General features: G+C 41.7%; 1 protein-coding gene across 1 annotated transcript in view; it reads left to right on the top strand.

Annotated features, from left to right (window-relative positions):
• The window catches only part of itpa (inosine triphosphatase (nucleoside triphosphate pyrophosphatase)), a 41241-nt gene extending 28309 nt beyond the window's left edge, over positions 1 to 12932 (top strand). Inside the window, exons 6-8 of the mRNA XM_041208883.1 lie at positions 4797 to 4912; positions 11197 to 11273; positions 11405 to 12932. Coding sequence (XP_041064817.1) covers positions 4797 to 4912; positions 11197 to 11273; positions 11405 to 11537 — 326 coding nt within the window. The 3' untranslated portion in view covers positions 11538 to 12932. The remainder of the gene's footprint in view (positions 1 to 4796; positions 4913 to 11196; positions 11274 to 11404) is intronic.
• The last annotated feature ends 931 nt before the right edge of the window (positions 12933 to 13863 follow it).

Genomic DNA, 13863 nt, shown 5'->3' with positions numbered 1-13863 from the left:
CCAGCAAATCTTTGTCACATACCATCCCTCCTTGAGCATGGAGTCTTAATCTGTACACACTATTCCAGATGTGGTCTCACCAGACAATTGCAGCAATACTTCTTTATTCTTAAACTTCAACCCCTTTGCAATAAAGGCTAACATACCATTTGCTTGCTATATCTGCATATTAACTTAGATTTGGGAGTGCTTTTACACTAATCATTGAGTACCAACATTTACTAGTCTAACCCTTTTTTAAAAAAAATCTACTTTTCCATTTTCGCCACCAAAGTGTAAAATTTCCCTCCTCCCCACATCATGCTCCATCTTCCATCTTCTTGCCCAATCATCTTAACCAGTCTATATCCCTTTGGAGCCTTTTTGTGACCTCCTCAAAGCTCACTTTCCCACCCAGCTCTGTATTGTCAGCAAAATTGGATACACATGCTCAATCCCCTCATCTGGTTCATTAATATAGATTGTAAATAGCTGATGCTTGCAGCATTCCACTAATTCCATCCTGTTGATCCAAAAATGGCCCATTTATCACTATTGTTTTCTGTCTGTTATCCAGCCCTTAATCCATGCCAATATACTACCCCAATTCCATTTCAATTTGTAATAGTGTGTGTGTGTCGCATTGAATGTCAAGTTTTTTGTCGATTTGCTAGAGGTATTCTGTGGGCAGTGCTGCATTTAGGATAAGCACTGTGACATAGGGCAGTAGGAAGTTAACAGTCATAAAAATGGCAAGGTACCATAAAAATGGCGAGTAGAAGATATAAATGAAAAACCTTTGGCCACTTGTATGGTAGATAATTGACATCTGGGAGTGACAAGCAGGTTGAGATCACATTGAGGGATTTACATATAAAATAACCAATTGTTTATGAGAGTTATAGCTTAAAAGTTTACATTGTATGTTGTCTGCAGTGGGATTTTGGACTAAAGAGAGTCTGGGTACTCCTGTACTGGGCAGTATATGGCTAAAATATATTGAGGGATAGTGGTTTGTTTTTGAGTTTCTCCTTTCTCTCTCCCCTGTATATTTTTCCAGACAAATTGCCAGCAGACTTCCTCCTCCTACCAGGTGCGAGATGGTCTGTTCCATTATGGCCAGCCATGTCACTCCATAACAGCTTACAAGAGGTGTGATTCAAGTCAAGTATGCCAGCTACTCTGAATAATTCCTCAATAGATTGGCATAATTCCCATATACTGATGGAGGAGTAATTGAAGTGGATTTGGATGACTGACTGTTGATCTGGGAAGCCATGACCTTCTGGTCTCAAGCTTATAAAGAATACAATGGTTAAACTCTTGTGCTTCATGGTTCTGTTTTAATGCAATGGATCATAAGCTTGATTGAGCTTTGTAAGAAGCAGGAGTAGGCTACTCAGCCCTCAAGCCTGTTCCACCAATTAAATGGGTCATGGCTGGCCTGTAGCTTATGTCCATTTACCCATCTTGGTTCCATATCCCTCAATAGCCTTATCAAGCAAATATCTAGCAAACTCAGTTTTGACTTGTTCAATTGATGAAAACTCAACAGTTCATTGCTGTCAAACTCATGCATCAAAAAGTGTATGCCCTACAGATTAGCTGAATAATAACCCCTGTGCGCCGCACCCCCCAGTTGCATTGTGATAATCAGCAGCACGGACTCGGAAAGGCACCTGATTCAATCCCTGGTAACAGCTGGTTTCGCTGAGCTAATGCTGACTGAGTTACAGCTGGCATCCAGATCCCTGGGTTAGAAAGCACCAGGAAAGATAAAATCAACTAAGATTCATGATCTTGAATGCTCTCTAATATGTTAATGTGGGCAGAGCCAAACTTTATAACAATGCCCTCACAGTTGAATGGACTGCTGATGTTCATTGTCCAGGATTGTTAATGAAGCGGGGCAAGGTACAAGGGGAGCTGCCAGAATCAGTCACTGCCATTTGGGAGCAAACTAAGGAAAGAAAAATTGTCGCTTGATGTGTTGGTGTGGCATAAAAATAAATCAGTAAATTAAATTTGCATTAAACTTTCCTTTGACTTTCATGTTTTATTAATTTATTCAGAAATGTTAACTGCAGGCCAATAGGTTTAGTAATATAACTCTACTCTTGTTGTCAAGAGGGTGAATTTGATTCCCAGTATTGGTTGTCAGCTTGTCTTCATTGTGAGAGTTTTTCCCCAACATCTGGCCAAGCTACTAATAAATGAAACAATTCCCCTCATAGTGGGAGGCTGGCGGGTGGTGTGCAGTGAGAAAATAGAGGGGGTGGTGATGGGGGGGATGCAAAGCAAGTTGTGTCTCGGAGCAGTGATTCCACTGTGACAACAATGTGGTGACACAGTGCTGATCCAGAGTGCTGCTTTATGGAATAGATAGGAGGTGGTTTCTGTGCTGTGATGTTAAGGGATATGCTAAATTGCTTTTCATGATATCGATTGTGATTTAGCCTAAACTGTGTGGGGCACGATTAAAAGGTTTGCAGTGAGCACCAAAATCGGTTATATGATTGAGAGTGAGAAAGCTGTAGATTGCAGGAAGATATCAATGGACTGGTCAGGTGGGCAGAAAAGTGACAAATGGAATTCAATCCATAGAAATGTGAAGTAATGCATTTAAATAGGTCAAACATAATTGAGGGACATAGTCTAAGTATTAGAGCCAGACCTTTCAGGAACAAAATTAGGAAACATTTTTACATGCAAAGACTGGTGGCAGTTTGGAACTCTCTTCTGCAAATGGCAATTGGTGCTAGATCAGTTATCAATTTTAAATCTAAGACTGAGATTTTTGTTATCCAAACTTATTAAGGGACATGGTGCAAAGGTGGGGATGTGGAGTTAGGTCACAGATCAGCCTTGACCTCATTGAACAGTGGAACAGGCTCAGGAATGGCAAGGGTATATACAATAACTGGTAGGAACCTCTGAATTCAAGGAATCAAGAAGCCTTGGTGTGCATGTCTGTAGATTCTTGAAGGTCACAGGACAGGTGGATAAGGTGGTCAAAAGAGCATATGTGATGAATTCTATATCTCAGCTGATAAAGGAAAATAGGAGACAGGTTATGCTAGAACTGTGTAAAACACTAGTTGAGCCACAGCTAGAGTACTGTGTACATTTCTGGTCCCTGCATTACTGGAAGAATGTGATTGCACAGGAGAGGGTACAGAGGAGATTTACAAGGAATTTACCAGGAGTCGAGAATTGTAGCTATGAGGGGAAGGATTGGATACGCTGGCGTTGTTTTCTTTTAGAATAAAGGAGGCTGAGGGGAGATTTAATTCAGGTGTATCGGATTATGAGGGGCCTAGGAAGGACCTATTTCCATTAGGAGAGAGTTCAGTAACCAGGTTTAAAGTGATTGGTAGCAGGGAAATTGAGGATTAATTGTTTCACCAGAGGGTGGTTGGGGGTTGGAACTCACTACCTGAAAGGGTGGTACAGATAGAAACTCTCATTTACATTTTAGAAAAAAGTACTTGGATATGCATTTAAGTGCCACAACCTACAGGTTACGGACTGAGCTGGGAAGTGGGATTATTTTGGATCGTTCTTTCTTGGTTGGCACAGGCACAATGGACCAAATGTCCTCCCTCTGTGCTGTGGATTTCAATGATTCTCTAATTTTAACTGACAGTAATAGTGCAGAGATGGGGAAGTGAGACTACTGATGGACATATAAGAACTTGGGTACAGGTTGCCAGCCCACCCTCTGGAGTGAGTACTGTGCATGAGAACTAGAGAAGACAAATAAATAGAATCATACAGCACAGGAGGAGCTATTCAGGCCACTGTGCCTGTGCCAGCACACCGAAAGAGCTACAAATTAATTCTACTCCCACACTCTTTCCCCTTAGATCTGCAAATGTTTCCTTTATGTGTGTGTGTGTGTGTGTGTGTGTGCATGATTAATGTCTATAAAATGTTTTTATTCATTCTTTCATGGGATATGGTTGTCACTGGCAAGGCCAGTATTTGTTGCCCATCCCTAATTGCCCTTGAACTGAGTGGCTTGCTAGGTCATTTCAGAAGGCAGTTAAATGTTACTCACATTGCTGTGGGTCTGGAGTCAAATGTAGGCCAGACCAGGTGAGGATGGCAAATCTCCTTCCCTAAAGGATGTTAGTGAACCAGATGGGTTACTGTGACAATCAATGATAGTTTTATGGTCACCATTACAGAGTCTAACTTTATATTCCATTTATTAATTGAATTCAAATTCCAACAGCTGCCATGCGGAATTTAAATCCATGTCCCAAAGCATTAGCTTTGGCTAATGGCTAATGCTTTGGGGACATGGGTTCAAATCCCACATCTCCCCATTCATTCACATATATGAATATATCCATTTCCCTTTTGAAAGTTGTTAAAGAATCTGCTTCTGCAACCCTTTTAGGCAGTGCATTCAAGATCATCATAACTGACTGCATAACTAAAACTTCTTACTTTCCCTTGGATTTTTTGCCCATTATGTTTAATGCATGTCTTCTGGTTACTGATTCTTCTACGAGTGCAAACAGTCTCCCCATATCTCCTCTATCAAAACCCCTCATAATTTTGAACATGCCTTTGAACATAATTTTGAATATTAAAAATAGAAAGACAGAAAGACATCACCTTTCATTCAGTCAAACAGCAACATTAATCCAAATCATAAATAAATCTTGTAGCAGAGGATATTCTACTCTCCAGCTGTAGGAAGAATGCGGGTCATTAGTATTGACGCATCAGGACATCCACATTTTACTGAGGTCACACAAAAATACACCTGTTGTTAATTTGCCTCACTCTTGTGTTTCTCTTTCCAGGTTTGTATAAGATGTTAGCAGGCTTTGAAGACAAATCAGCGTATGCACTCTGTACCTTTGCATACAGCACAGGAAACCCAAAAGACCCAGTGAAGCTATTTCGAGGGAAAACTCCGGTATGTATTTACAAAGAAGCCATGCAATAGTCTGTGAGTGATCCCATTCCTCTTCCCACAACAACAGCCACTTGCAAAATTGGGATACTTATTGGTCTGTATTGAGTGAATAACAAGGAACTTGAATTTTTATAGAATGTGACATGACCACAGAACTTTCTAAAGCACTTTGTAGCCAATAAAGTACTTACGAAGTGTCATTGTTGTTGTAATGTAGCAAGTATGGCAACCTATTTGTGCACAGAAAGCTCCCGCCAAAAGCAATGTGATAATGACCAGGTAATATGTTTTTGTGATGTCGATTGAAGGTTAACTATTGACCAGGACACTGGGGATAACTCCCTTTGAAATAGTGCCATGGGATCGTTTCCATTCACCCAAGGAGGCAGGTGGGGCCTCAGTTTAATGTCTCAGCCAAAGCCTTTGAGGAGCCCCTCAGTACTGTGCTATGTATCAGCTTTGATTTTTGTGCTCAAGTCTTGGAGTGGGACTTGAACCCAGAACCTTGTGACTCAGAAACAAGGGCTACCAACTGAACCATGGCTGCCAGCAACTGTTCATAAGCCTGTGGATTTTTGTCCATGTCGTAAGTACCTGCAGTTGGATGACATTTGGGCCAATTTTCTTATTAGCTGCGCAAATTGACTGCATTTCCAACAACGTTGAGTACACTTCAAAAGTATTTCATTAGCTGTAAACTGCTTTAGGACATCCTAAGGCCATGAAAGGTGCTAATATAAATGTAAACCTTGCTTCTTGGCAGCTAGGCATCAGAGGAACGTAGGAACATGAGTTTGGGCTCCGAGCCTGTTCCACCATTCAATCCGATCAAGGCTGATTTGTGACCTAACTCTATTGCACATGTCTCTTATTACCTTTGGATAACAAAAATCTCGGTCTCAGATTTTAAATTAATAATTGATCTCGCACCAATTGCCATAGAAGTATTTCCTAATTTTGTTCATGAAAGGTCTGGCTCTAATATTTAGACTATGGCCCTCAGTCCATAGACTCCCGATCCCAGAAATAGTTTCTATCTACTTACCCTCATCAGTTCTCCTTAACATCTTAAAAATTTCAATCAAGTTGTGCCTTTGCCTTCTAAATTCCAAGGAATACAACCCCAGTTTGTAACCTCTCATAATTTAATCCTTGGAGTCCAGGCATAATTTTGGTAAATCTACACTGCACTCCCTCCAAGGCCAATTTATCCTTCCTATGGTATGATGCCTAACACTGCTCCAAGTACTTCAAATATGATCTAACTAAGGCTTTATATAGCTATAGCAAAATTTCTACCCCTTTGTATTCTAATCTGCTAGCATGACATTTTGATTTTTTTTTTGTACCTGTCCAGGACACTTTAATCATCAATGGACCTACAAGTCTTTTTGAAGCTCCACTTTTTCTAGCTTTTCAGCTTTTATGGAGTACTCTATTCTATCCTTTTCGGCCCAAAGTGGATTACCTCTCAGTTGCCTGCATTAAAATCCATTTGCCACAGTTTTGCCCCTTAACTTAATCATTTAATATCTCTTTATCATGTTATGCTTCCTCTACACAGCTAGTAATATCACCTATCTTTGTATCACTGCCAAATTTGGATCTGTGACTTTCTATCCCATTATCTAAGTTGTTAATAAATATGGTGAACAGTTGAGGCCCCAACACAGATCATTGCAGGACACCGCTTGTCACACCTTGCCAATTAGAGTGCGTGCCCATTATCCCTATTCTATCTGCTAGTGTTCAGCCAATTTGCTAACCAGATCAGTCATTTGTTTTTAATTCCATAAGCTTCATCTTTGGCTAGCAGTCACATATGAGGAACTTTAACAAATACCTTATGGAAGGTATTTAATATAAATAATGTCCATGAATGTTTCCCAACCCATGATTTTGGTCACCTCTTCAAGCTCGTCAGACATGACGCACCCTTTACAAATCCACGCTAACTCTCTCTGGTCAACTGAAAGCTTGGATCTTTTCAGCCACTCTATCCTTAAATGTAGACTCTAGTAATTTCCTGACAACAGATGTCAAGCTAACTGGTCTATAATACCCTGGTTTCCCCACCTCACCTTTCTTAAACAGTGATGTCACATGCACAGTTTTCCAGGCTAGAGAAATAGTTCCCAAATTGAGAGAATTTTGAAAGATCAAAGTTAGGGCATCTGCAGTGTTCTCACCTGCTTCCTTTAACCTCTGAGCTGAAAGCCATCTGATCCTGGGGAGTTGTCACTCTTCAGTGACATTGTTTTCTTCAATACTGATTTTACTAATATTATTTCTGGTGGATTCCCATCATTGACTCGATATTAGTTTCCTTGTGGTGTGCTCCACTGTACTGACGCAAAGTAATTATTCGACATGTCTCCTCCCATTTCCGTATTTTCATTTACAATATCACATTTATCAGATTTCAAGGGGACCCACATTTCTCCTGACAACCCCTTTTTTTCCTAATATTTTAATAAGGATCAATTTCTGATCTTCCTTCCAAGTTTCTTTTCATGCTCCCTATTTTTACGATGTGATTTATCACCTTTGTTCTCTTTGTTCTTCGTATCTCTAGCAGTCACCAGGATCTGTGCTCGTTTTTGCATTTTTGTATGATTTTTCTTTGTTTTGTGTTGGCCCTTGACCTCTTTAGTCATCAATGGCAGTTTTTCTTTTTGGGAATTTGAGTTCTTGCCCCTTAGGGTATAAACTGGTTGTGTATCTCACATTCTTTTCTTAACACCTACAAATGATCTGCCATTTTACCCATTAACAGATTTGCCCAGCTTGCGGGTGTCTTTCTCTGTCTCATCACATTGAAGTCAGCCTTGTTTAAGTCTAAAATCTCAGGGAGCTATTTTGCATTTCTCCCTTTCAAACACAATTTTGAACTCGAGCATGTTATGATAAATGTTCATGCACCGTTAGCCTGTTAATTAAATCTGGCTCATTACTTATTGCTAAATCCAATGTGGCGTGTCTGTTGGTTTGAGGATATATTGTTGCAGGAAAACGATCCTGAACATACACAAGAAATTCACTATCTTTCTAACAAAAGCTTGTTCTCTTATCTCAATCTATACGCAATTTAAAATCCCACATTAAAACCATTCTGCCTATGCAACTTCTATGTCTAATCTCTGCATTTATGCAATCCGGCACTTCGTAGCTGCTAGCAGGGGTGCCAATGTACAATTCCGACTACAGTCTTAAATCCTTTTCTATTTCTTTATTCTACCCCTAAAGTCTCCACTGCCATTCATTATGTCCTCTCCTTTCACTGAAGTGATTTAATTGTTAATCACTAAGGTAACTTCTCTTCCTCTATAATTTCCCCTATATTTCCTGAAGACCTTATAACCTTGTTTATTTAGTTCCCAGTCCTGACCTTCCTGCAGACATGTCTTAGTAATGGCCACCATGTAATAACCCTCCAAGTTAAAATTGCACCTGCAATTCATTCAATTTGTTCCTTGTACTATGTGAATTTGTATAAAAAGATTTTACTTGGGCCACACACACTAACTTGTCCTTCTGTTCCAACATCCTGCTCACAAATTTCTTATTTCTCTCTCCTGATTTAATTAGGAGGCAGCGTGATGATAATTCACTGGACTAGTAATCCAGAGGCCCAGACTAACGTTTTGGTGACATGGTTCAAATCCCAAAATGGCAGCTGGTGGAATTAAAATTCAAATAATTAATAAATCTGGAATTGAAAGCTAATGTCAGTAATGATTGGAAAAACGCATATAGTTCATTAATAAGGAAATATGCCATCCTTACTTGGTCTGGCCTACATGCGACTCGTAACAGCAAGCCAGCCAGCAAGTCACTCAGTTCAAGGGCAATTAGGGATGGGCAACAAATGCTGGCCTTGCCAGCGACACCCACATCCCATGAAAAAATAATTTTTTTAAAATTACTTCACGTCTTCTCATTTTTCCCTTTGTCGTGTATAAAGCACAATTCCTGACTGTTGGTTCCTGACTCTTTGTTTTGTTTGTTTTAGAATTGTTATTTATGCTACCTGCTCCACTTGAGCCCTCCCCAACACCACCACCCACCATTTACTAGCTTAAAGTCCTTGCAACTGCCCAGCTATCCTTTCCACCAAAACCCTGGTTCCAGCCCCATTCAGGTGAAGCTTGTCCCGACAGTGCAGTTTCTTCATGTCCCAGTACGGGTGTTGGCGTCACGTGAAATGGAACCCCTCTTTCCCCATACTGCTTCTTCAGCCACATGTTCACCTCCCTAACTGACTTATCCCCTTCCCAATTCAGAGACTATAACCCTTGAGATCCTGTTCTTTAATTTAGCTCCTTGCACCAGGCACTCATTGAACAAAACCTCTTGCCTTGTCCTCCCTATGTTGCTGGTCCCAAAGTGAATCACAATGACTGACTGGATCCTCACCACCCAGTGCACCTTCGGTGCCTCCGCAATACCTTTTGAAGCTGGTTCAAGATGTTCCTCCCCCTGGCACCAGGTAGTCTGTATACCATTTGGGATTGTCGATCCTGCCTACAAATGATGCTATCCATCCATCTAATAATTGAATCTCCTGCAACTAATAGACTGTGCTTTCTCCCCCTCTCCTCTTTCCCCCTCCTCTGAACAGCCTCCTGCTCCAAGGTGCCACGGTCAGCACTCTATCTGTCATCTGGAACTCACTCTCTTCCCCAAAAAGCTGTTGAGTCTTTATAAATTGAAAGTTTCAAAACTGAGATTGTTAGATGTTTGTTAAGCAAGGGCATTAAGCAATGGAACCGATGTGGGTAAATGGATTAGTGGTACAAATCTGCCATGAATTAATTGAAGGCTCAAGGGGCTGAATGGCCTATTCCTGTTGCTGAGTTATAATGAAGGTCTGTGGTCACATCTTGCACTGCTCAAGAGCTGCAGCTTATTGAACTTGAGAATGATAGGCCACATTAGCTTTTGTGGGTATCTCAAGGTAAGTCTGGGTGACAATCATTCAGTGCTTTAGTTCACCCATTCATAAAAGACCTGACAGTGTCTCCAATGTGGCAACCAGTTTTTGTTGAATAATTTGAGGCCCTGCCTGCTCTGCCTACCTGGTCAATTTCTTGTGCTAATCCCTCTGTTTGTGAAACTGTCTGCAAAGGAAAGAGTGAAAGCAGTCGGGATCTTTATAGGTAAATGCAATTTATGGAGTGGTATTCAAAAACACCCACAGGCTGAGTTGACTGAAGCTGTGGTTGGGAATCAGGATATACAATAAATAGCCTTGGCATTCCTTGTCTAGGGAGGGGCAGGGTGACATTGGAAAGTTTTCTCGCTTGGTATCAAATGATACCAGCTGGAAGTGTACATTTGTGGGTCATGGCTGCAGAAGGGTCCAACTATATTCACAACTAATTAATAGGTGAGGGGCTACTGCCACATACAGACCTAAATCCTATCTTGAATTACTGGCTTCAGGCGAGAGGGAGGGAGGGAGTGATGGGGATTTTAAAATTGCAGAGTGATTTATTGTTTTTGACCTTTCACTTAACAAAATATGGATTCTGATGGCAGGACTACCCAGCCCAGCTTGGGAGCAGATTTACAAATCCAAGTTTAGGAGGTGTCATCTCTACAGAGAAGAAAGGAATAAATTGATGAGATAGTGGCAATGCTCTTGATGCCTGGATGGTTGCAGCTCCAACTGTACTCAAGAAGCTTGACACCATACAGGACAAAGCAGCCCTCTTGATGGGCACTCCATCTACCACCTTCAACATTCACTCCCTGCACCACCGATGCACAGTGGCAGCAGTGTGTACCATCTACAAGATGCACTGCAGCAATTCACCAAGGCCCCTTCAACTGCACCTTCCAAACCTCCAACCTCTACCACTTAGAAGGACAAGAACAGCAGATGCATGTGAACACCATCACCTGCAAGTTCTCTTCCAAGTCACATACTGTGCTGGCTTGGAGCTATATCACCGTTCCTTCATTGTCATTGGGTCAAAATCCTGGAACTTCCCCCCCCGCCCCCAACAGCACCGTGGGTGTACCTACACCACATGGGCTGCAGTGGTTCAAGAAGGCAGCTCACCACCACCTTCTCAAGGGCAACTAGGGATGGGCAATAAATGCTGGCCTAGCCAGTGACGCCCATGAAAGAATAAAGAAAAGCCATAACCATGGTGATGGACGCAAGGTTGCGGGTGGCAATGAAGTGCACTGGAGAATTGTCAATGGGAGGGGAGTACATGGATTGAAATGAGTGATTTCTTTTAAACTTGTATGACTCCATCTTTTCCATCACATAGGGCAAAATAGTCGATCCTCGGGGACCCAGAAACTTTGGTTGGGATCCTTGTTTCCAGCCAGATGGCTTCGATCAGACGTAAGTGCTGAAACATTTTTCAAGTTGCTGGAATGCCAGCATTTCTTTTCAATTTTGAGGATGGATATTTTACCTGATTTGCTTTGCCGATAACATCATGATGATCTGTGTCTTTCATTGAATCTCTCCAGATATGCAGAAATGCCCAAAGCCGTAAAGAATTCAATCTCCCACCGTTACAAAGCACTTCGCGAATTGGCAGATTATTTTATTGAGAAGAATGATTCCTCAAAAAAGGCCAGGCTAGAAGAGGAAAGCCATTAATGTCTGCATGTTTAATCTTTTATAAAAATAAAAATGTGCTCATGTAATTTGTATCAGGTGACAAATATTTTAAAATGTGGTTTTTTTTGCAAAACTTACTGGGTTATGATGGATTAGCAAAGCAGTTCCATCTTTGTACCCTCATCTATGTTAAACAAGTCTTGGCTAAGCCTGATAGGATGGGATGTTCTGAGGACAAATCAAGTTGGACCACCCATGCGCACATCCTCACAGAGAAATCCAGGTATTTTCTTCAGCCACATCACTTGGTCAGCTCGCTAAAGCCATTTTTTAGTATTTTCACAGGAGATGCCCCTGAATGGTTTACATCACTTTCTCCTAGATGCCCCAGTTAATGCAGGTCAAGTTTGCCCTCTGGGTAACACTCAAGCATTTGTCATTCAAAATCCGGATTCCAATTGGTTTTCCATTTTGTTATGAGTGTATTTTTGGAATAAGTAAACATACTATATTTCACAACTTAGAGTGGGGGAAAATGTCCCTTTTTGGTTATGGATTAGCAATACAGAACCCAATCTGCTTATGGGTCTTTGCTCACGAGAAAACATAATCAGGTAGAAATCTTTGTATTTTAAATCTGTTGCTTCCTGGTGGACACCTGCAGTGGGGTTCCTTTATTTAGACTGCTGGTTAGGCAGCATGTCAACCTCATTCAGAGCAATGCAATCTTACAGAGGGCCTCAAGTAAGTCTCAGGCCTCAAACCTGTTCTCGGTGTTCAGGATCAACCCTGGCCACCTATTTTCTTGCTTATAAAGAATTGGGGGGGGTGGTGGGGGGTAGGGTTGCATTTCCAGCTCATAATGAGCGGTCAACTCTTGCCCTTCATATTGAATTTAAGTGCCTGTTTAGTGCCTAAAAACAGCCATGGCGCCATCAAATTTCATTCCCATTTCTTTTTGTTGTGGTAAGAGAAATGCAGCTGCAGTTAGAGTTCAGTAATATAAACAAGCATTCAAATAATTCACCAAGGCACAAAATTCCTGTGTAACATGCAACCAATTTTTTAATCCACTTTACAAACGAGCCCTTTTTGTTTTGAACAATAAATTTTATAGTTTGTTTGCCCTAAATTCTTACCTACCACATGGTAATGAAATTCTGTATGCTGGAAAAACACTTTTATAAGACAGATGGGACCTCTTAAATTGAAAAACTCTTGAAATGTATAATATTGCACTCATTATGAAAGAATGCTTGTTCCTGTTTGGGGTTGTGGACATTGCCTTATTGTGATATAAGTTGATACCTAGACTGAAGAACTATTACTGGAATTTAAATCATGGCATTATTTTTTTCAACATTTTCTTCCAACCACCCCACCAGCAATGCTTGTAAAATCTTTAAGTTCTTATAAATAAGGCTGAATTCAAAACATATTTTGTAATCCTTTAAGCATTTTCTGGTAAAAGAACTTTGGAACTTGTTTCACTTTTTGTTTATCCCTTTAAAATCTCCAGTGAAGGAGGCTACTCACTGAGTCCTCCCAGTGCCTTTCCCCAGTGGCCATTCATCTGAACGCCAGTAGAGTATTTTACTGTTGAAGGTCATCACAGCCAAGCCTCATCTGTTTCTGTTCTAGTTCAAAGGGAAGAACTTGCATTTCTCTGGCACCTTTCATGTCCCCTGGTTGTACCACAGTGCTTCACAGCCAATGGATTACAGTCATGTTTCCATGAGGCTTGGGAATCTTCACTGAGTTAGACTTTCTCCTCCTCTGTACCAAATGTCAGGAATACCAAAGACCGTTGTGTAATTGCCAACACTACCCTAGTTGTGACCAGCTCAGTGCTCAGATCAAGGGCAGAATTTTACGATTCCCTGCTGGCGAGTTTGCAGGCAGTGGGGGGGCTGTAAAATTTTCCCAGATGGCCTTCCTGTCACCCTCTCCTTCCGCTCCCAATGGGGGGGCGGGGTGGGGGGAGAGGTGCCGTTGAGGTATGCCCTCGCCCTTAAGTGGCCAGTTGTTGGTCAGGACAAAGGTGGGGGGCATCTCCATCACTGGCCCCCTTTCCAGGATTAAGTGCCCACCTGCACCCCCCTCCCCTCCCTAAAGGTCTGCCCCTGATGTTGGATGCTCCCACCCCACCTGGCTTTTTCATCACAATTCCCACCCCTTCCCTTATCCTCTGGCCATCTCCTCCCACCCATGTCATGAGACCCTGCGCCTACCTGGTCCTGTGGGCTCCAGCACTTAGTGGTGGGACTGCTTGTAGTCCCAGGGGTGGCCACTGCTCCCAGTAGCACTACAGAGCTGTCGGCCAATCAGATGGCTGGCAGCTTTCTGAGGTGGGACTTCCACTGAG

Source organism: Carcharodon carcharias, chromosome 16 (assembly GCF_017639515.1).
Source record: "Carcharodon carcharias isolate sCarCar2 chromosome 16, sCarCar2.pri, whole genome shotgun sequence".
NCBI classification, from domain to species: Eukaryota; Metazoa; Chordata; class Chondrichthyes; order Lamniformes; family Lamnidae; genus Carcharodon; species Carcharodon carcharias.
This window is presented reverse-complemented; position numbering and strand designations above follow the sequence as displayed.